Here is a 22,299-nt window from a genome sequence, read left to right on the forward strand (position 1 = left end):
TATCTGTGGAACTGTGGTCAATTAAAATAGAGCAGGTTAATTTTGCATTTTGTGCTAACCAGTTGTGCAATTATTTTGGCCACTGTTTTTTTTTTCCAACATGCAGATTCCACTGAATAGGTCGTTGCAAGGTTCTTCTTAGCAAAATGATGCAGGGACCCCAGAGCCGATTATAATATCAGGAAGTGTACTGGGCTGCACAGCCTGTATAGAGGTGTAGTGAACTTTGCCCTGTTGAGAAAACACATACTTCAAATACAATTTTGATCAACTCTTTTTTTTGACAGACACTGCATTTAATAAATATGTTTCTGCAAAATTCAATGAGATCTTTGACAAAGGACTGCAGAACACTGAGATCTGCAATGTTTCGGCTACTGCAGTCTAACTCACCACATCATCTTGCAGGTAATTATGTTTGTAATGCATCACTCGATATCTTCTGAACTCTTTAGTTATGCCACCTTTCATGCCAATTTTTCACGCAAAATAAATTCAGATGCCTTGATGAAAACTGTTTATATAATTTTGCCATGCTAGCAACACTGGAAACATTTTTGTTTTCTATTATGCCTCGAATTCTGTCTATTTATTCTTTTGCAACATTTGCTTTACCTACCATACTGTCAGAACTAGGCTGATTGGGGGCTGCTCTTTCTTAGCTACTTGTCTAAGAAAAAGCAATACAAACAATAAATGACTAACTTTTGGATTACATATAATTACCATAAAAAACACATAAAAGAAAAAATGTGTGCATTTAAGAGAAAGTAAAAATTGCATTTGTTACCTCATATTTAAGAGGGTTTGAAAATAAATGCTAGCGGCTGTTATTTCTATACTCGTCTTCCTGCTCTGTTGTTATATGACCAGTTACCTCAGATGGTAGCTGTTCAGATTATGCAAAGTCAAAGCAGCAATTCAACCTCCTGGTTTATCTTTTAACTGGATAGATACTATTTCAATACTTTAATGGCTAACTGAATGGTAATACATGAGTAAGTAGGCAAGAAATGATCAATGTGTTGCAGTTAACTGATTTGTGTTGCTTAAAGAACAAACATACCTGCCTCCAAGTGTGGAGCTACTACTTTTGGCCAGGAGATCCAGCTGGGGCTTTGGCTCTTCTAAGGAGAGAAGAAACACAGGCTGAAATAAAAGTGAATATTTAGCAAAGCATAATGCCTGAAGATCTGTAATCTGGGAACTTACTCTGGAATAGTTCCATTGTTACAATTATGCTCAAATTAAAGAAAAAAGTGCCCTTTACTGCTCAAAAGCTAATAAAACCAAAAACATGAATGGTGTGGCAGTTGTAACTAAATTACTTAAAAAACTGTTGAACATGAACTAGACTCCTTTATTAAAATACTTAATCACTCATCTCATACAACTTCACTTGAGACTTCTTTAGAACAAACTTAAACAAGTTAATGAGCTATTAGATAATCTTAACAGCACATCCAATAGGCAATAACCAAAGTGAATATCACAGGTAACAGTGTAAATAAGTATTGAATCTGAAGAGAAGTTTAAAATAATTTATATTGACATTTTCCAGTAAATCGGCATGTAAACAGAATGCATGACCTCAAATGTCCACATGGATCCCCTTCTAATACTCAAACAGCCATATCATCAAATTTCATTTTCGTGAGATGAAAATCACGAAAACAAAATACCCGAATGGCAAATTTTAGCCAGGGCAAGTAAACACTTGCCCAACATGCCCTTTTCTACACTGTAGTGCTATCCCAGAGTTGGTACATATAGTTGGGGGATGGGGGGTGAAGCTCCCCACTTTGGTGGATGTGGAGGGCATAGCCCCCCACTTAGGTGGGTTTTATTTACTCTGGTGTGAGTTTTGTTGAAGTTTGGGCAAGTGTTTCTTGCCCTGGGAAAAATTCACCATTCAGCTGTTTCATTTTCTCGATTTTTGTCACGTGAAAATGAAATTGGATGATATGGCCATTCAAGTATTAGAAGTTGATCCATTCACATATGCTCCTGATGAGAAAACTGACTAGATATCAATGACAGTACATGACAAACAACCAAACTGTTCAGTTTATCTAGGAAAGTGATGGGTTCAGTGTGGCAGTCAGTTTTGTCTCATGGAACAAACATGATGGAAATAGTTTTTGTGCTAATATTTTCCATAGGTCTTTTTCCCCCCCTTTTCTGTTTTGAAATAGCAATACAGACTTTAACTTATCTCTTATCCCCTGCTACCAGGTCTCTCCAGCTAGCCCTTTGTAAACCCATTCTTTCTACATCCATAGTGATGGGTAGTCCATTAAATTTCAAGTTAGGGTGAAAGCTCTATGGCCTTTTTGTTCCCTGAGTGCTAGGCAAGAGCTTGCAATCCTATTTGTCATCCTTCAGAGGTAATCTGTAGCAGACTCTCACTTTTTCCATGAGGGTCATCTCCCTCCCCTGCTGCAGCTGGTAGTATCCACTTATGCCATTACCTAGATAATGTTTTGAGTAGGGTCTGTAGCCTTATAAGCAGCATGAAGCACAATTACTCAAAAGTTGCTTCCAGCAATCCATTAATGATCCTGTTAGGGCCAGTGGTACAGAAGTTCATGCCACCTCTGTCCCTCCAGACTAGCATCGCCTGCATATTCCCATTCTTCTTGCTTTAGTCCTTCCAGTGGTCAGACTTGTAATCAAACTCAGATTACCTGACTCATACTCTGGGCTTTTTCCCTTTATACTACAGGCCCAAGGCTAAAACAGCAATAGAGGTATCTACTGCAATAAGATTAAGTGATTAAAGAAAAGCATTGTAGCAATGCCTGACATGAAAGTACAGAGTAACTCAGAGGTGAAAAAGGAATGGAAAACAGATTAAGCAGAGGGTATTGTATTAAAACAGTAATGTGGAAAGTAGAGGTGATAGATTACTGAGTAATAATACACAACTTTGAACTCTAGGTAAGACTTAGGATGATGCTTTATTTCAGGAAGTGAAGATGAGCAGGAAAGATGTAGCAAAGCTGAGGATAAAGAGCTTGGGTAGGTGTGCTGATTGTGAGGTCAGAAGAGGATCTAGGGAACTTATGAAACTGTTGAGCAAAAGATGAAGTTAACACGTAAGGGAAATAGAGAAAGGGAATGAAGCTAGATTAAATAAAAACAAAAGGCAAGCATTTAAGGAAGGTTAATTATTGTGATTTAATAATGAAATAAAAATGAGTGAAAAGTATTTTTCAAGCATGGTTAGACAATCTGGAAGAAGATGAAGTAAGAAGAGGCAGATACTTCTGGAGGAAATAAAGAATACAGTCAGTAAAATCAGAAAATGGAGGAGTACTAGATAGAAAACATGGGATTATGTAACAAATGGAGAATTTGAATTGACATAAATAGGACTTTATCCTTTCTAGGTACATGTGAACCCATACAAAAGGGAATATGCCTTCTGAATGGTCACAGATATGCAGGGTAGCTGTATATGTATTTTCCTGGTAAAAAGAGAAGTGTGGGGACAACAGTGGAGTTTGAACTGGGGGAGGGGGTGGTCAGATGCATCTTCTGTCATGTACATGAAGATATGATGTTTGGGCTGTGTGGAGGTAGAAAAGAAGATTTCCTCTGTGTCTGATCAGCTCATCCAGCAGTGAGTCACACTACTGAATTTTCATTATGAAGAAGAACTCAAAAAAGCAAAAGAAGATGAAAAGAAATATTCATTTTGAAAGGGAGCAAGGACACCTGCATCCCTCCATTTGTGGGATTTTGCCCCCACTAACTTGTGTATACCAACGCCATGGCCACATAATATTGAGGTAAAGTAAAGAAGTAAACTGCAGTGAAGTGGTGGCTTGTTCAATACAAGTATGGTTTTAAAAACTGCCACAAACACAAATGAAAAAAAAAATCTTGATGAAGATACCTTATTAGTGTATAATTATCCTGAAATAGCTTGTACATGGGAATGCAGAGGCCAGAAAACTATGCAGAATGAATGGAAATTCTCAGGGCAAAAACATGATGGCAGAGGTTCTATTACAGTGTGGCTGAGCAGAGGCAGATGAGCAAACAGAAAATTGGTAAAACAGGTTTACGGTACTTAAAATATGTAGTTATGGTAGGAAAACAAAGAAGTAAAGGGAATTCAGAGGAGATAAGTGAAGAAAAGGTGTAAACATGGAGTGTAATATAGAAGGTCATGTTGAACAGATGCTAGGTAGTACAGATGGAATCAAAGGTTAAATAGAAACACAACTGGAATGCATCCTCCACCTGCGGCAATTAAATAAGTAAACCAGAAGACGATTAAATGTGTTAGTGAGTAGAGACAAATTACAAATGTGGAAAATAGTGGTGAACAAAACAAAGGACTAGTAAAGGGACTGTACATGTATTTCTGGAGCTTTTAAGGGTTATATGCAAAAGGACCTAGGAGATAAATAAATGCAAGAAGGCAACAAAACAGAACAAGGAGAGAAAAGTAATGCAAAAAAGAAAAATGAGAAAAAAATAGAACAGTCCAGAGGTTAAGAAAGTGGATAAGCTTAGGCAAGACATTAAGGACATGAAAGGATGGTAGACTGCCATTTCAGTTTCATAAAATATTAAAGTAGTAAATATCAATGTCCTTAAATAAGATATTTAAGGCAGCGCACACTAAAATTAAGGAGTAGTGATAAGGTATAAGAATTTGACAGACCTCCCGCACTGTTAAATCCAGATAGAAAAATAAATTATGTTCTTATAGCCAAGCTGAAAGAATGCTTACATAGGTTCATAGGTTCATAGGAGGTTACTAGGCTATTGACCAGGGTCCTTCCAAGCCTAGCCTATTACACCCTTATGTTTCAAGAGAGAAAGTCTAGTCAATGCCCAAGATTATTATTAGTAATGACTGCCCATGTCCAAGAGGGGTGTGAAGCTATTCCCAGCAGGACTTTGTGATTTCTCATTCATTCATCCAGGCTCCTTTTGAAGAGAGTCATGCAGGTGCTCAGCTTAACATGAATTGGTAGCCTTTTTCAGAGAAATGGCAACCTCTGTGAGATGAATTGTCTCTCCAGCATATCCTATTTAAATCACAGACCAGATTCAGGTCACCGGCGCGGGTAATTCTAGTCCCATTTGACCTACAGATGTGCAACAACTTCATCAAGTTGGGGACAGAGATTGCTCTTTAAGCCTGGCAAAATCTCCCCTAAACAGCTTATATGCTACTAAGTACAGTGACAAAGACTTCAGTCTGTCCGTGTAAGGCATGTGCTGAAGACCCTGGATCTTCCGAGTTAAAAATCTCTGAGGTCTGCCTAGTTGCTGCAGGTGCCAGGTACTGTACATACCAAAGGGGGCATTATACTCAATTATGGGTCTGCTAAGGGATGAGTACAGGGAGGTTATAACATCTTTTGCTCTTGAAGCTATGCCTTTGATAATCAAATGTGTGACATTGAATGCCTTTCTTACTACATGGTGGTCAAAGTTTAGGTCATGGTCTACTTGTGTGCCCAAATCCCTCACTACAGCATTCATACATAAGTATTGTTGTTTATTTGATAGTTAGTAGGGACACTGCTTTTACAGAAGGGATGATGATTCCTTTTCTTTGAATTTAGTTTGAGCCCATGGTTTTGGCACCAATCACTGTTTTGTGTAAGTCCTTCTTGGAGTACACTGACATCATTTGGGTATTCAACAATCATGCCAAGTTTGCAGTCATCAGCAAACTTGGTCAGCCACAGCCCCTTTGTTTTGGCCTGAACTTCCAAGAAGTAAATACCAAACAAAAGGGGGCCCAGTACTGACCCTTGTAGAACCCCAGTAGTGACAGATCTGCTGATTGAGGTGGAATCACCCACTTTATAGGTTCATAGGTTGGTACTAGGCTATCAGCCCTAGGGCCTATACAAGTCTAGCCATAAATATTCCCTGGCTATTTCTTCCCACACTATTTACTTCCCTGGACCCCTGTCTAGAAGGGCAACCAAAATGATCCCCGGGGTCAGTTTTCTTTCTCCCATCCAGTCAACAAGGTTCCTTTTGAAGAGGGCCAAAGAAGCACTCTTCTTGACATGTATGGGCAATCCATTCCAGAGTCTGGGGAGTCTCTGGGTCAGGAACCTATCCCTCCAGCATGTTTTGTTTATTGTGATGACAAGGTTTAGATCCCTGGAGCATGTGGCTCTGAGGGATTGGGATTTCTTTAAGTGTACCATGCCCAACAGCTCTGGGTTTGACATGGCCTTGTATGTTAAGCAGAGATCGCCTCTGAGTAGACGATATGCAACAGAGTATAGCTGGAGTTTTTTAAGGCGGTCAGTGTAGGGCATCTGCTTTAGGCCTGTGATTCTTTTAGTGAGGTATTTCTGCGGCCTTTCCAGTTGTTAAAGATGTCTTGAGAGGTACATACCAAATGGGGCATTGTATTCTATAATGGGTCTAATGAGGGATGAGTACAGTGGGACAATGACCTCCTTTTTTCTGGATGAAAAGCCCTTAGTGATGAGGTGTGCCACATAGAAGGATTTCCTGACTGTTGTGGCGATGTGGTTATCGAAGGTGAGACCACTGTCCACCTGTATCCCTAAGTCTCTTATCACACTTTCGGTGTTTAGTGTACTGCCACCTATATGGTAATTCATGGGTACATGTTTTTTCCCAAAGGGGATAACTATACATTTCTTGGCATTAAGCTTGAGCCCATGGCTCTGGCACCAAGTATCTGTTTCTGTAAGGCCCTTTTGTAGAGTATCCACATTATTTGGGGATTCAATAATGGCTCCCAGTTTGCAGTCATCTGCGAACTTTGTTAGCCAGAGTCCCTTAGTGTTGGCCTGTACTTCAGATAAGTAGATAGCAAACAAGAGCGGTCCCAGGACTGAACCCTGAGGTACTCCACTTGTCACTTTTCTGGAGCTGGATTTGGAGTCAACTACTTTTACAGTGTGGGTTGTATCAGTAAGCCAGTTAGCAACCCATTGGGTGATGTAGGGATTAATGCCCAGATTAGTAAGTTTATCTATGATTCCAGAGTGGGGGGTGGTGTCAAAGGCCTTGGCAAGGTCTAGATAGGCTGTGTGAACCACCTTACCCTTGTCCATGGCTCTGGAGACTGATTTGAAGAAGTCAATCAGGTTCAGGAGACAAGACCGGCCCTTCACGAACCCAAACTGGGTGGGGTCCAGTGTTTGAAGGTTGTCAATGTCTTTGTTTATAAATTCCATGATAATACGCACCATGGTCTTGCAGATAAGGCTCGTCAGACTGATGGGATGGTAGTTTCCGGGATCCAAGTTGGATCGCCCCTTGTGGAATGGGATAATTGTAGCTCTGCGCCACTCAATAGGCACAAAACCTGATGTGAGGCTATGATTAAACATGACACTTAGGTGAGGTGCCAGTTCATATTGCAGTTCATGTAGTACACAGCCCGGGATGTCATCTGGTCCCATGGATGCTGTATTCTTAGCTTTGGAGAGTGCGTTTTTTACCTGTGTGGCTGTTATTACCATTATTTGGCAATCCTCCAGTATTGAGATGGGCCATTTAGGGGGGGTGAGAGGGGGATGAAGTTGGCACTGAATCGATCTGCCAGGATATTGGCAATATCCTTGGGATTAGTATATTTAATGCCATTCTGTTTTAGCTGAGAGCAGATCTGAACATTAACATTTAGATTCTTGACATAGTTATAGAATGCCTTGGGGTTGTCTTTGGAATCTTTGGCAATTTTATTTTCGTAACTAGCTTTGGAGGATTTTATGAGGGATCTCAACTTCTTACTGAGGCTGGTAAGGGAGTTTTTTGCATCCTGGGATTTTCCTCTTTTCTGCAACAGTTTCTTCCTTTTGTTGTAAAGTTTGTTTATGGCAGGGGACCACAAGATTGGCTTCCTTTTTTTGGATGAAAGCATCTTGGTTCTATTTGGGATGGCACGATTCATGCATGAGTGGATGTGCTCGTACAGTGCCTTAGTGTAGGATTCAGTAATTGAACTTTCAGTTCTCGTCTGCATGGGTGTCATGAAGTTTGTCACTTCTGACTTGAGTTGCATGAAGTTGGCTTTGGAGAAGATTTTATGGAGGTTTCCTTACTGGGGGGGTGGGGGTGGGATGAGGATGTTAAGGGTCATTAGCTTATGGTCAGACCTCATTAACGAGGGGGTGACCATAGGTGTGGAGCATCGATTTCCCATGTTGGTAATGACCAGGTCTAGGATATTGGAGCCCCTGGTGGGACTATGGATTAGTTGATCCAGGGCATTGGAATTTATGAATTCCAAGAACTGTTGGGCAAAGGTGTTTGTACACGAGTAGTTTTCCCAGTTAATGGCAGGGTAGTTAAAATCACCCAGTATTAGGGTGTTTGGTTCTATCTTAATGTTTTCCAGTATGTTTAGAAAGGTGTAGTGAGAATCTTGGGGCATGGTGGGGGATCTGTAGCAAGCTACAATTTGGATTGCAGTCTTACTTAGTGTTAGTTGCACCTGGAGAATTTTAGACGCTTTGTGTTGGGCAACTAGCCTGTAGGTGTGAATATCCTTGGTGACTATTGACACTCCTCCACCTTTAGTGTTTCGGTCCTGCTTTGCTGGCCGAAAAGTGTGGTAAGAGTTGTAGCCTGGTATTGCAGGGGTGCTCTCTGGAGCCTTGAACCAGGTCTCAGTTACTGCACAGATATCGATGTTCTCCATTTTTAGGAGTGCCTCGAGAGAGTGCATTTTGAGGTTTAGATTTCTAGCAGTGAGTAGCATTACCTTCAGATTTTGCATGCTTGTACCTGTTACGGTGGTGGTTTTGTCCTTTGAACTTTGCCTTAAAAAGGCACTATAGGGGTGGCAAGAGCCTTAGCCAGTAACCTGAATCCCAGGGGTGACAGCTGCAGACCATCTCTGGCAAAGCATCGTGGTCTGTCGATCATGTCGGCCCAGGCAAACAGATACTGGATCCCCTTTGAATGACACCAGAAGCTTAGCCAATTGTTGAAGTCAATCATTTTGTCCTTATATTGTGGTATCATTCTGGGTGAAGGCAGGATGCTACTCAGGGCTAGGGCCATACCTGCTTGGGCCACATGATCTGAGTGCTCTTCCATGTCTCTTTTCACGTAGTCCAGGGAGTTATGTCTCATGTCATTCACTCCAACATGGACAATGACAGAGTCATATTTGTACTTGCTGTGGAGTGACTTGAGTGCATGCGTTATGTGGCGGATCCTGGCATCCGACAGGCAGCTGACTGTAATTTTCTCCTTGTTCAACCTGGTGAGTGGGACATCAGTGAGCTGGACTAAAGAGTCACCTATGATTAAAGTGTTAGGTACGTTGTCTTGCGTTAGGGGCTGTTGCTGGGTGGCACACTGGTGTTGTGAGCTATGTGGCACTTTGGTTGTAATTGGTGTTTGTTTGCGTTTCAGCTTCAGAGGTCCTTGTTGCTTGGGCAGGTTACAGTTAAGGGCCTCTGCATATGTGGATTTAGTGTTGCTATATGTGGGTGTTGGTGGTGTGGGTTTAGAAGGGCTATGTGTTGCTTGAGGTGTAGTGTTGGTGTTTACCTTCTCCTCTTGACTGTCTAGCACAATCTTGGGTGGAGAGAGCTTTGCTTCCATTTTGGCTATGTAAGTGCATCTCTCACAGGTTGTAGTGTTGGGTGGTAGGAGGAGAGGGTTGTCTGTGTACATGAGGCAATTGCTGCATTGCCCCAGTATGCCCAGATTCACCAGGTGGACAGGAGAAATCACCGGAAGCTGACCCTTGGACATGCCTGGTTTCGTGTTTTTTTTTTTTTTTTGTAAAGTACAGGAGCTGTTTTCCCTTACCTTAGCAAGGTACTTTGCAATTATAGGCTTAGTGCCTACAATTAATTTCTCCTTATTAACAAGGAGAGTTGAGTGCTTGTATCAGTTTAAGGCTTCCTAGTGCTTTCCAGCAGGTATTAGAGCAAGTGCTAGTCACAGGGATGCTTAAGGGTAAGATGAAAAAAAATGCACACCGCAGTGTGCACTAGAGAAGTTAGATGTGAAAGTAGGTAACTTAAGTGTTACCTGTTTAAAAAGTTAAGGTTTATTGGAGAGTTACTATTTTTAAAACAGCAAGATGGATTGAAAGGGGTGGTCACTTTTGTATTCTGGTACTATGAAATACAGTAGGATGGCCAATAAATTTAACTAGTTGAAGGGGAGGGATTTCAAAAATGATGATTTTGTGATTACTCACACAAGCCAGTGAAAGCAGAGAGGAAATGAGATATATGGTCAGATTAACATAAGAGGCAGGCAACTAGAAAGACAGTGGTATTTAACAAGACAACTGTAACTGGGTGGGAGCTGTGGTCTCTTTTGAAGTTTTAATATGCAGTTAAAGCAGAATGCAAGTAAAACACAAGGTAAAGAAAACAAACCACAGTATTCAAAATATAAAAAAGCAATAAAGTAATACACAATACAACAAATAAAAGCAAACTAACCTTTCCTTCACAGCAAAGTGTAGCAGAGTCTGGACGAGCCTTTCTGGTAAAGCTCTGAAATGTTTTATTTTACCCCTTAAATAGAAGGTCCCATTTGATAGCATGTGTACAGTTAGTGAGCCAGTATGCGACCCACCTAATAAGAAAGGGGTTGATATTTAGGTGGGTGAGTTTGTCAATAATGCCTGAATGGGGGATTGTGTCAAAGGCCTTCGCGAAGTCCAGATATGCTATGTGCACAGATTTGCCCTTATCTATGGCCCTTGTCATGTTTTTAAAAAAGTCTACTAGGTTTGACAGGCATGTGTGACCCTTTACAAAGCCAAACTGGGTTGGATCAAGGGTTTAGTGGTCACATATATCCTTATTTATGAAGTCCATGATGATACATTCCATGGGCTTACAGATAAGGCTGGTCAGGCTTATGGGTCTCTAATTTCCCAGATCTGATGCTAAGACACCCTTGTGAAGGGGGATAATGGTCGCGGTTCTCCATTCAGCCAGGACAAATCCTGTATTCAGGCTGTGATTAAATAGGGTACCTAAGGGGGTTGCTAATTCCTGTTTAGTTTGTTTAGAATGCAGCTTGTGATGCCATCAGGATCCATAGAGGTTGTATTTTTTGCCTTAAACAGAGCTTTGATGACCTGATCTTTAGATATATAGGGTTTGAGATATCTTTAGATATATAGGGTTTGAGAGCTGTTGAAGGTATGGTTTGTGACATGTTTGGAGGGGACAAAGGGGAGAATTTTTTGCCAAGCCTGTCCCCTAGTAGGTTAGCAATTTCCACAGGATCAGTATGTGTGATATCACTTGTCACTAGTTCAGCACACACATCTGTGTCCTATCTTTTAGGCAACGGATGTAGCTGGAGAAAGCCTTATGGTTATCCTTATCTGTGTTTGCAAAATTTTTCTCAAAGTAGCCCTTAAAAGATTTTATAAGTTATATTATTTGTTTATTTAGGCTTAGGCGGGTGCTTTTCCAGTGCTGTGACCTGCATTTGGTATTCTTAGACAACAGCTTCTTATATTTGTTGTGTAATTTATTTATGCAAGATGTCCAACAGGTTGGCTTGTGCTTTCTTGAGACTCTTACTTTGGTCCTATCCGACAAAGGTGAGTCTATACTTTAGTATAGTTGCCAAGACCATTTGTGGGGACTGGGGCTTGGAAATCATTTATGCCAACCCCTAGGAGGGTATAGTCAGCTTTGATGAAGTTTTTTTAATCTGACCTCACCTCTGATGGGTTCTGGAGTTATTGTTACTTCAAAAGTGACTGACTTATGATCAGAGTTTACTAATGAGGGTCCTATACTTATGGTAGCACAATGGTCTCTCATGTTGGTGAGAGCTAGGTCAAGTATATTTACACCCACTTGTAGGATTTTGTACAATTTTTCCAGGGCATTCGAGTTAACAAAGTCAAAGAACTTTTGTGCAAGTAAGTTAGGGCTCATACAGGTTTGCTAGTTGTTGGGAGGATAGTTAAAATCCTCATGACAAGTGTGTTAGGTTGTATTTTGATGGACTCAAATAAAGACAAATAAGCACATGCGCATCTTTGTTCATGGAGGGGGACCTGTAACTAATGATGGCTTGAAGGGGGGGGGGGGTCTTAACAACCGAAAACTAAACTTGGACTAGCTTCATGGACTTATCTTGTGTAACCAGTCAGGAGGAGTATTTATGTTTGATGTAGATAGATACTCATCCACCTTTGGTTCTCCCTCTTTTATTTTGCTGTCCAAAGGTGTGGAATGCATTGCAGCCTTGCATGGCTAGGGTATTCTCTGTGGCCTTGAGCCAGGTTTCTGTGACCGCACAAATGTCTACATCATCCAAGGAAATGAATGCTTCCAGAGAATGCAGCTTTTAATTTAAACTCTTAGCGTTCAGCAGCATAACCCTTATTTTGTTTATGCTGGATATTTTTACATCAGAAGTTTTGTTTTTGAGACCTTGCCTAAAAGGGCACTATGGGGGAGGCAAGAGCCTTAGCCAACAGCCAAAAGCTCAGAGGTACCAGGTGCAGACCATCTCTGGCAAAGTAGCAAGGTCTGTCAACCATGTCATTCCAGGCTGACAGAAACTGGATCCCCTTTGAATGACACCAGAAACTAAGCCAATTGTTAAAGTCAATCATTTTGTTGTTTATATTATGACATCATTCTAGGTCAGGGCAAAAGGCTGCCCAATGCTAGGGACATACCTGCCTGGGACATATACCTCTCAACCTCTTAGGACATGAAATCTGAGCAAAGCCAAAAATAATGGGGGAACAAAGGACCACACATAGGAACAGATTTTAAATTTTGCTCATAAACTTTATCAAGCTGCTAGAGTAACAGATTTTGTACTATTGTGCATGCATGCTCTGAAGGATATGAAGTCTGAAATTCAGGTGTCTATTTTAGTGTTTTCATTCCTCAGTGATTTATCAGAAATCCACAAATTTTAGTAGGAGCAGACCAAAAATATGAGGTAACTATATAGACAAGTTGTGAAATTCTGGACAGTTGAGAGGTATGCCAAGAACTGTTTAATGGAGATCAGGCTGCTGTAAAAAAAGATCTGACAGAACACTGAGATGCGCCTTTAGATTTATTGAGGGACTGGGAAAAAGAAGAGATAAGCTAGACAGTAGTGTTCTTTAGTATATATAGATACTTTTAATAACAGCAGAGAGTTTTTTTTTAGGGAAAAAGATTAAATATATAATGTGGGCCATGTACTTAAGAAGGGTACTGTGACTTGTGCCAGATTAAATGGGGGCGCAGCAATCAGTATAGACTTTTGGTCCAAACAGTTTATTATTTAAAGAGGCATTAGCAGTGCCTTTGCTGGTCACCTTTTCCGTCCATAATGCCTATAGAACTTCCGACAGATGCGATTTATTTAATAGTAAAACTAGTGAGCACTTTTGCTATATAAAATAACTTCTTCAGACCAGAAGTGAGAACATACAACATCCACATTTAAATAGAATTACATCACTACCTGTTACACAACTAACCAATCATAGGAATCATATATTTAAAGATATAGACACTTAATTTCTATGAAGCATGAAAAAAAAACATACTTTTAAGAAATACATAAAAAGAAAAATACAAAAAATAAAATCATATAGGTTTACAGAAATTACTTTTTCCTCAGACTCCTTGATTTTAAAACAAGGTGTAAAGGCAAAGAAGGAGTGTAACTCTTTGCAAATAACTGCAATCCGATCATTTGGAATGTGATGATAAAAGCACCACTGATGGCTGTACTGTTGTAGGTAGTAGGAAGCCTGCAGGAGATTGTAAAGACAAATTATATTGAACCTTATCTGATTGCTGCAAGACTGGTGAACAGAAGAAATAAAGTAGGTAGAGATCTTTGTAAAGGCAAGTAACAATAGTTAAAATTCATGATCAGGAAAAGAATCATGCATCTAGTGAGGCATATTCTAGTGGGGGCAAGGAATGATAAGGTGGGAAAAATGCAGCAGGTGTGCAAACATTTTGTTCTGAGATGGAAGAAAGATGTTGCCAGTTAAAGACATATGGTGAGAAAATGGAGATGTAGAATGATGGTGAAGTAAGAAGTTTTATGTTGAAGTAAACAAGCCTCAGGTTACAATGAAAACCGATGAGAAACACAAGAGTTGATTGAATGCAGTGTCACATTCTAGGCTGCAAGGTGATAGTCTATTTAAATTAAATTGTCTCACTGAATATAAGGAAACTGAAGGCATGATTAGAGGAAGTCAGGAGGGAGAGAAACAATAAACATGCTGTGATGACAGGTAGTCACACCGTCTTCTCTAAGAACTTGTGGAGATTCTATAACAAAAGTATGAATGCAACACGGGAAATCTACCCTTCCTGGAATGAGCTAGAGAGGAAATAACTTGTATCAGCCTATCTTGAGAGTTTAAAACTCATAAACTATCTGTGATGAATAAGAAATCTGCTGATTTGCTGTGTGGCTGCTAAATTGGGTCCCTCCACAAACTAAGCACACACATACACCCGCCAACACAGAGGTAAACAGATAGATACAGAAGTATTTCAGATAGAAAGATGAATAGGTAATTAGATAGATAGATAGATAGATAGATAGATAGATAGATAGATAGATAGATATAGATGTATTTATCTATTTATCATGATGCAAAGTACAGAAAGAGTCAAAGGTGTCAATGACAACTTATTTTACCCCATAACATTATGTCCCCAATTATCATTGTGTATAATGTTAGCTTTTCATGTACTTTTAAATATTAAATGTATCTTTGCCCCATTTTTTTTTCAACTAAGTATATCCAGTACTACAGGTAAAAAGAATCATCTTCCAACCACTAAATATTATCATATATAATTACCTTCTGCTGTGGTGCCTTTTTTGCCATCTGTTTTTGTCACTGGTTCTTCTAATTGTCCTTCTTCTTTCTTTGGAATATAGTGAAAAGCTAATGTCAGTGAAAACTATGCAAGACAAATTTATATATGAGGAACAAGATATGATATGTTTCTAAGCATTCTTCCATACACTGCACACAAATAACTTTGGAAATTATTCATATTCATCACAAAACACTAAAACAATGATGGTAAAAACAAAATATACTTAATGTACATGGACATTGCATTGATGGTGGAGTTTGTTGCTTTTGTACTATCCTGATCTTCTCATCTCCAGCAATTGAGCCTTGTCTTTCATAATTCAAACCCTCCTGTTTATGAGTTAAGGATATTTTTTTCATTTATATGTGTTTTTAAGTTTCACTTCACTGAAATCTTTACAACAAAATCACAATTCACTTAAAATAGCATTGAAAAAAAAATTCCCTAAAGCAAAACTTACGGGACAAATTACTAGTGTGTGTGTGTGTGTGTGTGTGTGTGTGTGTGTGTGTGTGTGTGTGTGTGTGTGTATGTGTTTATGTGTGTTGGAGGGAAAACCACTTACCATTCTCCAATTCTCCAACCCAATATAAGAAACGTGGACTAACTTATCAAAAGCACCACAGCCATTTATGGCTTTCCCCCTATAAAATGTAGTTCTACAAAACTCACTCCTCACACCTTCTCCAAATAAAACTGTCAGCAACTCCATTTTACAAAGCACACTGAAGTTGCAGAACATGTATTCACAAGGTTTTGTTTGCATAGATATTTCTACCAAATCTTGTCTTCATCATTTCCCCACGTGATTCCTAAACTACTTGTAATCAGGTAAGTAAGGCTTCTACAACACAAAGTAGTCTGTGGAGTTTTATTCATTCAGATTGTGAGCTTTGATTTAGTCAGAATCTTTCAATGAACTGAAAGAGCAAGTTCTATAAAGTGCTGATTTATTGTCCTTTAACCAGACTTCACAACTACCACCTGGAAGGTCAGATGATCCATACTTCATTATCCACTGATTTTCTCAAGGCGGTACTTCTAAAAAATTAAGGCTGCAAAATTGTGAAAATCACAGCAAAGCCAGTGAAATCCTTAATGGATATTTATAATTAACGTCCTTGAGGAGCTTGGGAAAGATAGCTGCAAATCAACAGACAGGGATGATGGGCAACAGCTGGAGTAAACATTTTCAAAATATCAGGGGTGGAATAAACTGAAAGAAGAGAAGATAAAGACAAGAGAGAAATATATAACTCAGATTGCTGCTGTAGTTTTAATACATTTTTCAAATACAGCAAGTTGGAAATAACTCTACCCTATTTTGATTTAATCCAAAAAGGTTTTAGTTGCACCCCCCCCCCCCCCCGCCCCAACTCAACCTAATGAAGCTGAATATATTAATTAACTTAAGCTTTTTATATGAAAAAAGAATTTGGATTTTTAATGACAGAAAAAATGGTGGACGCAGCAGTAAGTACTCATTTTAAACTTATACATAAGAGTGCATTAAACCTCCCAACAAACCCAGTTTTACTTGTGTTTGCAAGGTTATATGAAGCAGAATTATTGGCACTTGTAAAAAGTGAAGAAATAAAAAGGGGTGTTAATCTAAAACTCAATGAGACTGCACTTCTTGATACCTTAAGTCAAAATAAGGGAACTTGGGTTATGAAGCCCAACTAAGGTAAGGGAATAGTTGTAATGGATTATGTAGACTATTTTGACAAGATGATAGACATTTTGATGATGATGTGAAATATAAATTGGTGTACAAAAACAAAGTTAACATTGCCTGTGGGTGTAAAAATACATGTGATAGTGTTCAATCTCGCCGTTTGTTCTTACACATGGGTTCGGAGCCGATCCTCGGCTCTGTGTCGGCCGCTTGCAAGCTCTGCATCGAGAAGAAGCTCGAGACAATCTAATACCCACAATCCCCCTCTGCCTTTACCTCAGATCTAGTTTGCCGCTGCTGCGTTCGCATCGCTGGGAGCTAGCTCGAGCATCTTGAGATAAGATATAACTTTATTTTTGTTATATTTTAGAGAAAATTTGTTCTAATAGTAACTTTTGATATACTAAGTGTATATTTGTGTGAGTAGGTAGAATTTCTCGGTACCGTTAAGTTTATTAACTGGTTAGAGTTTTTCGGGGCCTACCAACCCTACTTAAATTTGAAAACCGGACTTGACATTTAAATCGGATTTGACTTTTTTCCACCGGATTTGACTCTTATACTGGACTTGACTTTTATCTTTCCTGTAAAATGTCTGATAAAGTTAAATCAGGCTTTAAGCGTTGTCAGTGTGGCCAAAAAATGTCAGTTACTGACAACCATAGTTCCTGTGTCTACTGCCTTGGCCCTCTCCACTTACAAGAGGACTGTTCAATCTGTCACTCTTTTAGTGGGAGGGTCATGACAGATAGGCGCAGGAAACTCATGGACAGAGGATTATTAAAACCTTCCTTTCAGGAGGCTCTGGATGCTTCAGACCAGGCATCAAAATCCTCGAAGGAATCGAAGACGTCGGAGCCCAAGTCATCGGCTCCGAGCTCTTTGGGTAAAGTTAGATCACCGGTTCCACAGACTTCGGGGCCGAGTGTTCAACTGGTGTCGGTTCCTGAGCCTCGAGTCTTGGAACCGGTGATGGAGCTACCTCCATCGACTTTATTGAGGTCGGCTCCGTCTTCGGTTCCTTCGACCCGTTCTTCTTCCAAGCTCTCCGATGTCGATGTGGATCGTGTGGTGCAGAAGTTATTGGAGCATTCGGCCCTGTCCAAACTTATTTCAGTTTCCACCCAGTTGGTGTCGAAACTTGAAGGCCTCCCATTGTCTCCATCCATTCCTCCTCCGAGACCTGTCCAGTCTTTGGAGCCGGAAGAGGTTGATCTTCTGATTGTGGAGCCCTCGGGTCCAGAACCGTCCTTTTCTCGGTCTGTTTCTCTCACCTCGACTCCGTCGGACCCGGTACCGGAGTCTCGGAGCCGACGATCTGTCCTTGGTTCCGGGGCCAAGAGTCGAACCGACGTTTCGGTTCCGACTCTTCCCCTCGGGGCCTCGGCGCGGATCGATTCAGCTCCGTCCTTGGGGTCGATGCCTTCGGTGCCTGTTTTGGGGATTCTTCCCCTTTCTTCGGAACCGGGAGATTCTTCGATTCGGGACCCGGGGGCTTTCGACCTAATGAGGAAGGTGTTGTCTACCCAGACAACCACATCAGTGGAAGCAACCTCTCCTCCCCATAAAGGGCCGTTATCCTCCTCTGCACCCACGGCCACATCCAAGCATCGAGCACCAGTGTCTCAGCCACCCCTAGAGGGTGCCCCCTCTTCCTCGGAGGCTTCTTCGGATGCTCCCCACGAAGAAGTCCCTAGGAAAAGATTGTGTAAGAGGAGACACTTGGATTCTCCACAAGAATCCTTGACATCCAATACTGACTTAGATGAGTCAGAAGGGTCCCCTAAGTCACCTTCAGAAGATGTCTCTTTTTCGGACATATTGGAGATCCTGAAACAGAGAGGTGACTGGCAGTCCCTCCCCCCTTCTGAGGATGAGTCAGTTTTGCTGAAGGCATTCGGTGCTCGCCCTTCTTCCTCCTGGGTCACTCCACCCTTCGACGAATTAATGGAACTTATTGCTCGAAGGGCGTGGGAGGCTCCTGACACAGTGGAACCAGTCCCAAGGAAACCCAATAAGTATATCACTGCACCCCAGGACAAGACTTACTTAACAAAAGGAGTTCCAGTGGACGCTATGGTGGTGGCAGCGGCCACGAAAAAGGAGATGTCGGAATCTTCCTCATCTGTCCATCCCCTAATAAAGATTCTAGGACTATGGACAGGTATGGGAAGCGCATTTTTAGTTCAGCGGCTTTTTCCATGCGATCCCTGAACTATTTGACCCACTTTACACGACTACAGAGGGATCTAGTCAAAGAGTTGGGAGATACCCTCCAGGGTACTACAGATGCTGCTGTCTCAGAGAAAGTGACAGCAACTTAATACCCTTACATCCATTGTGAACTCGTCCATGAGGCTGATCTCTTACGCAGCCGAAGGTTCGAGTAGGGCAGCAGCTTCAGCGATTGCTCTTCGCAGACAATCCTGGATGCGCTTATGTTCATTTGGAAGCCTTCAAGTCTTCCTTTACTAACGCCCCATTTGACGGTGCCACTCTCTTTGGCCCCAAAGTAAAGGAGACCCTTACCCGGTGTGAACAGGAGGGAAAGACTCTGTCTGCTGTCGGAGTCCGTTTTTCCACCCCAACCAGACCGTACCCCAAAGGGCAACGTGGTGGAAAAATGTGGTTTCAAAACCCCAAGGATCTTTCCCAGGCACACAGGGTGATGCCCCTTCTAGAGGCAGAGGAGGGGCAGAGGTGGAAGACGCCGCCCTGGCGGCAGAGGGGTCCGCAGAATCAAGGTGACAGGGATACACTCCCTGGTAAACCTTTCCAGCACTCCTGAGAGGAGGCCCGACTGTCCTGCTCTGGAGGCAGTCGGGGTCGCTTAGCTTTATACCCTCAGGCCTGGCAAAACATAACTACAGACAAGTGGGTAAAAGCGTGGTTACCAGAGGTTACAACATACCCTTTCTATCCCATCCCATTCCAAAGAAAAGACTCCCAGATGTACCGCCCCATCTGCGAGAGCCAGCAGCTATAGAAATTTCAAAGCTGCTAGAAAAGAGTCATCCAACCAGTCCCAGCGGACCAGCAAGGATTCGGGACTTACTCAAGGTTCTTTTTAGTTCCAAAGAAAACAGGGGACTGGAGGCCCATTCTGGACCTAAGCGACCTCAATACCTTCGTCAAGAAAGAAAAGTTCGAATGGTCACGCTTCAATCGATCCTTCCATTCTTACAGAAGGACGACTGGATGTGCTCAATAGATCTGAAGGATGCATACTACCACATCAAAATGGCCAGGGCATCCAGAGATCATTTGCGCTTCCGGCTGGGGGCCAGTCACTTTCAATTTCGAGCCCTGCCCTTTGGTCTGACCTCAGCCCCCAGGGTCTTCACCAAATGCATGGCAGTGGTAGCGTCTCACTTGAGATGCCAAGGATTCCAGGTGTTTCCGTATCTGGACGACTGGCTCCTTTCTGCCACCACCCAGCGTCAACTAGTACAGGCCAGAGACTATACTCTTCAACTGTGTGTTCACCTAGGAATTTCCGTAAACTTCGGAAAATCCTTACTTCAGCCATCACAGAGTATCTTGTTCATAGGAGCGGAATTAAACACACATCAGTTAATTCTAAGACTTCTTCCAGAAAGGATACTTTCACTTCAGACTCACATACGTCTTCTTCTCTTGTCCAGGAAATCCCCAGCAAAATTGGTACTGAAGGTTTTGGGACTCATGTCAGCTTCTCTTATTGCAATACCCTTGGGAAGGCTGCACATGAGAGTCCTACAATGGCTACTGTTTGCACAATGGTCGTTCCAACAACTACCTCTAACACACGAGATTCTTATAACGAACACATGCAAAACACACCTAAACTGGTGGCTTCAAACGTGCAACCTTTCCAGGGGGAGACCATTTGTGCTACCCACGCCTACAGTTATGGTGACCACGGATGCTTCCCTGATAGGGTGGGGGGGCATCTTTCAGGGACAGACAGTCCAAGGCGAATGGACCAATTTGGAGTACAATCTGCACATCAATGTTCTAGAGTTGAGGGCAGTGTTTCTAGCGTTGCAACACTTTGCTTCCCTTCTTCCTCTGGGAACTATTGCAGTTCAGACGGACAACATGTCGGTAGTCTGGTACATAAACAAGCAAGGGGGAACCAAGTCCTATCAGTTTTGCAGAGAGGCCATGAGAATCTGGCAATGGGCGGAGTCCACGGGTCGCTTTCTAATAGCAACGCACATCCCGGGGTCATCCAACGTCATAGCCGACAGGCTGAGCAGAGCAATTCTGTTACCGCACGAGTGGTCCCTAAAACAGTCAGTTGCGAAAAAGATTTTTCGCACGTGGGGCCAGCCTTCCTGCGATCTGTTTGCGTCTCCAATGAACGCCAAATGCAGGAGCTACTTTGCCCTATTACCCCTCCAGGGAAGTCCCCAGGGACGCACTGATTCACGATTGGCCCCGGGACTCCTGTACGCATTTCCTCCATTTCCCCTGATATCAAGTTTCTCCAGAAAGCCAGAAACCTACACAGGACAATAATCCTCATTGCCCCATTCTGGCCTCGTCAAATTTGGTTTCCCTTCCTGAAGACACACTGCATTCGGGGACCCTGGATTCTGGACCCAGAGCCAGATCTATTGACTCACTCGTCAGGGGCTCCCCATCCCGCGCTCTTGTCCCTCCATCTAGCAGCTTGGCTGCTCCAATTCCCAACTTAGCCAGGTCTGATCTTCTTTCGCCTGCAGTTCAGAATATATTAGTGGCTTCTCATAAAGCTTCCACTACTAAAACATATTCTAGTAAATGGAAGTGATTTGTATTCTGGGCGAATACACAGCAAGTGGATCCTTTTATAGCTCCTTTGAATAAAATATTAGAGTTTTTAACAGACTTGTTCCATCAGGGTGCTTCTCCTGCCACATTAAGAGTTCAATTGGCTGCCATTTCTAATTTCCATGTGGAAGAATGTGGGGCTCCTGTTATGGCCCACAGACTTTGTAAAGCCTTTTTAAAAGGGGTTTTTCATATTAGACCACCAATTAGATCTCCTACGTCACCTTGGAGTCTAAACTTATTGTTATCTAAATTAATATTGCCCCTTTGAACCAGCCTCCTCTTGCCCATTGAAATTTTTGTCTTGGAAGACTCTCTTTTGGTAGCCATTACATCCGCTAGGCGAGTATCTGAACTTCAAGCTCTCTCCATTAAGCATCCTTATTTGATCTTTCACTCTGACAGAGTTTCTCTTCGAACTAATTCATCCTTCCTTCCTAAAGTTTGTTCTATTAATAATATTAATCAGTCCATTGAATTACCCACCTTCTTCAAGAATCACTCCAACAAAATGGAGTATATGTTGCACAAATTAGATGTTCACAGACAGCTAAGGTTTTACTTGGATAGAACAAAAGATCACAGGAAAACTGATCAACTTTTTGTGGCCTTTGCTGATAACAGGAAAGGATTAGCGGTTACCAAAAGAACTCTTTCTAAGTGGTTAACGGATTGTATAATCTATGTCTATGATTCTTCAAATCAAACTCTTGCACAAACCCAAAGGACATTCCACAAGGTCAGTGTCTACATCCCTGGCTCATGCAGCCCGCCTACCACTAGACGCTATTTGTGCGGCTGCTACTTGGTCTAAGCCACATACATTCATTTCTCATTATAAGGTAGACAAGGTTTCTAGGGACAGGGCAACCTTTGGTTCCACTGTGCTCAAGAACGTCCTTCCGTGAGTTCCTCAGGAACAAGGAGCTAGGGACGCTACCCATGTGTAAGAACAAACGGCGAGATTGAACACTATCACATATAGAAGTT

General features: G+C 41.7%; 1 protein-coding gene across 1 annotated transcript in view; it reads right to left on the reverse strand.

The window, feature by feature from the left end:
- LOC122808595 (cyclic nucleotide-gated cation channel beta-1-like) overlaps positions 1 to 22,299 on the reverse strand; it is a 230,790-nt gene that overhangs the window by 53,659 nt on the left and 154,832 nt on the right. The window contains exons 7-8 of the mRNA XM_044079552.1: positions 14,813 to 14,879; positions 1,067 to 1,127 (exon numbers count right to left, since the gene is read on the reverse strand). Coding sequence (XP_043935487.1) covers positions 1,067 to 1,127; positions 14,813 to 14,879 — 128 coding nt within the window. The remainder of the gene's footprint in view (positions 1 to 1,066; positions 1,128 to 14,812; positions 14,880 to 22,299) is intronic.

This window comes from Protopterus annectens, chromosome 8.part0 (assembly GCF_019279795.1).
Source record: "Protopterus annectens isolate FY-2018-M chromosome 8.part0, PAN1.0, whole genome shotgun sequence".
NCBI classification, from domain to species: domain Eukaryota; kingdom Metazoa; phylum Chordata; order Ceratodontiformes; family Protopteridae; genus Protopterus; species Protopterus annectens.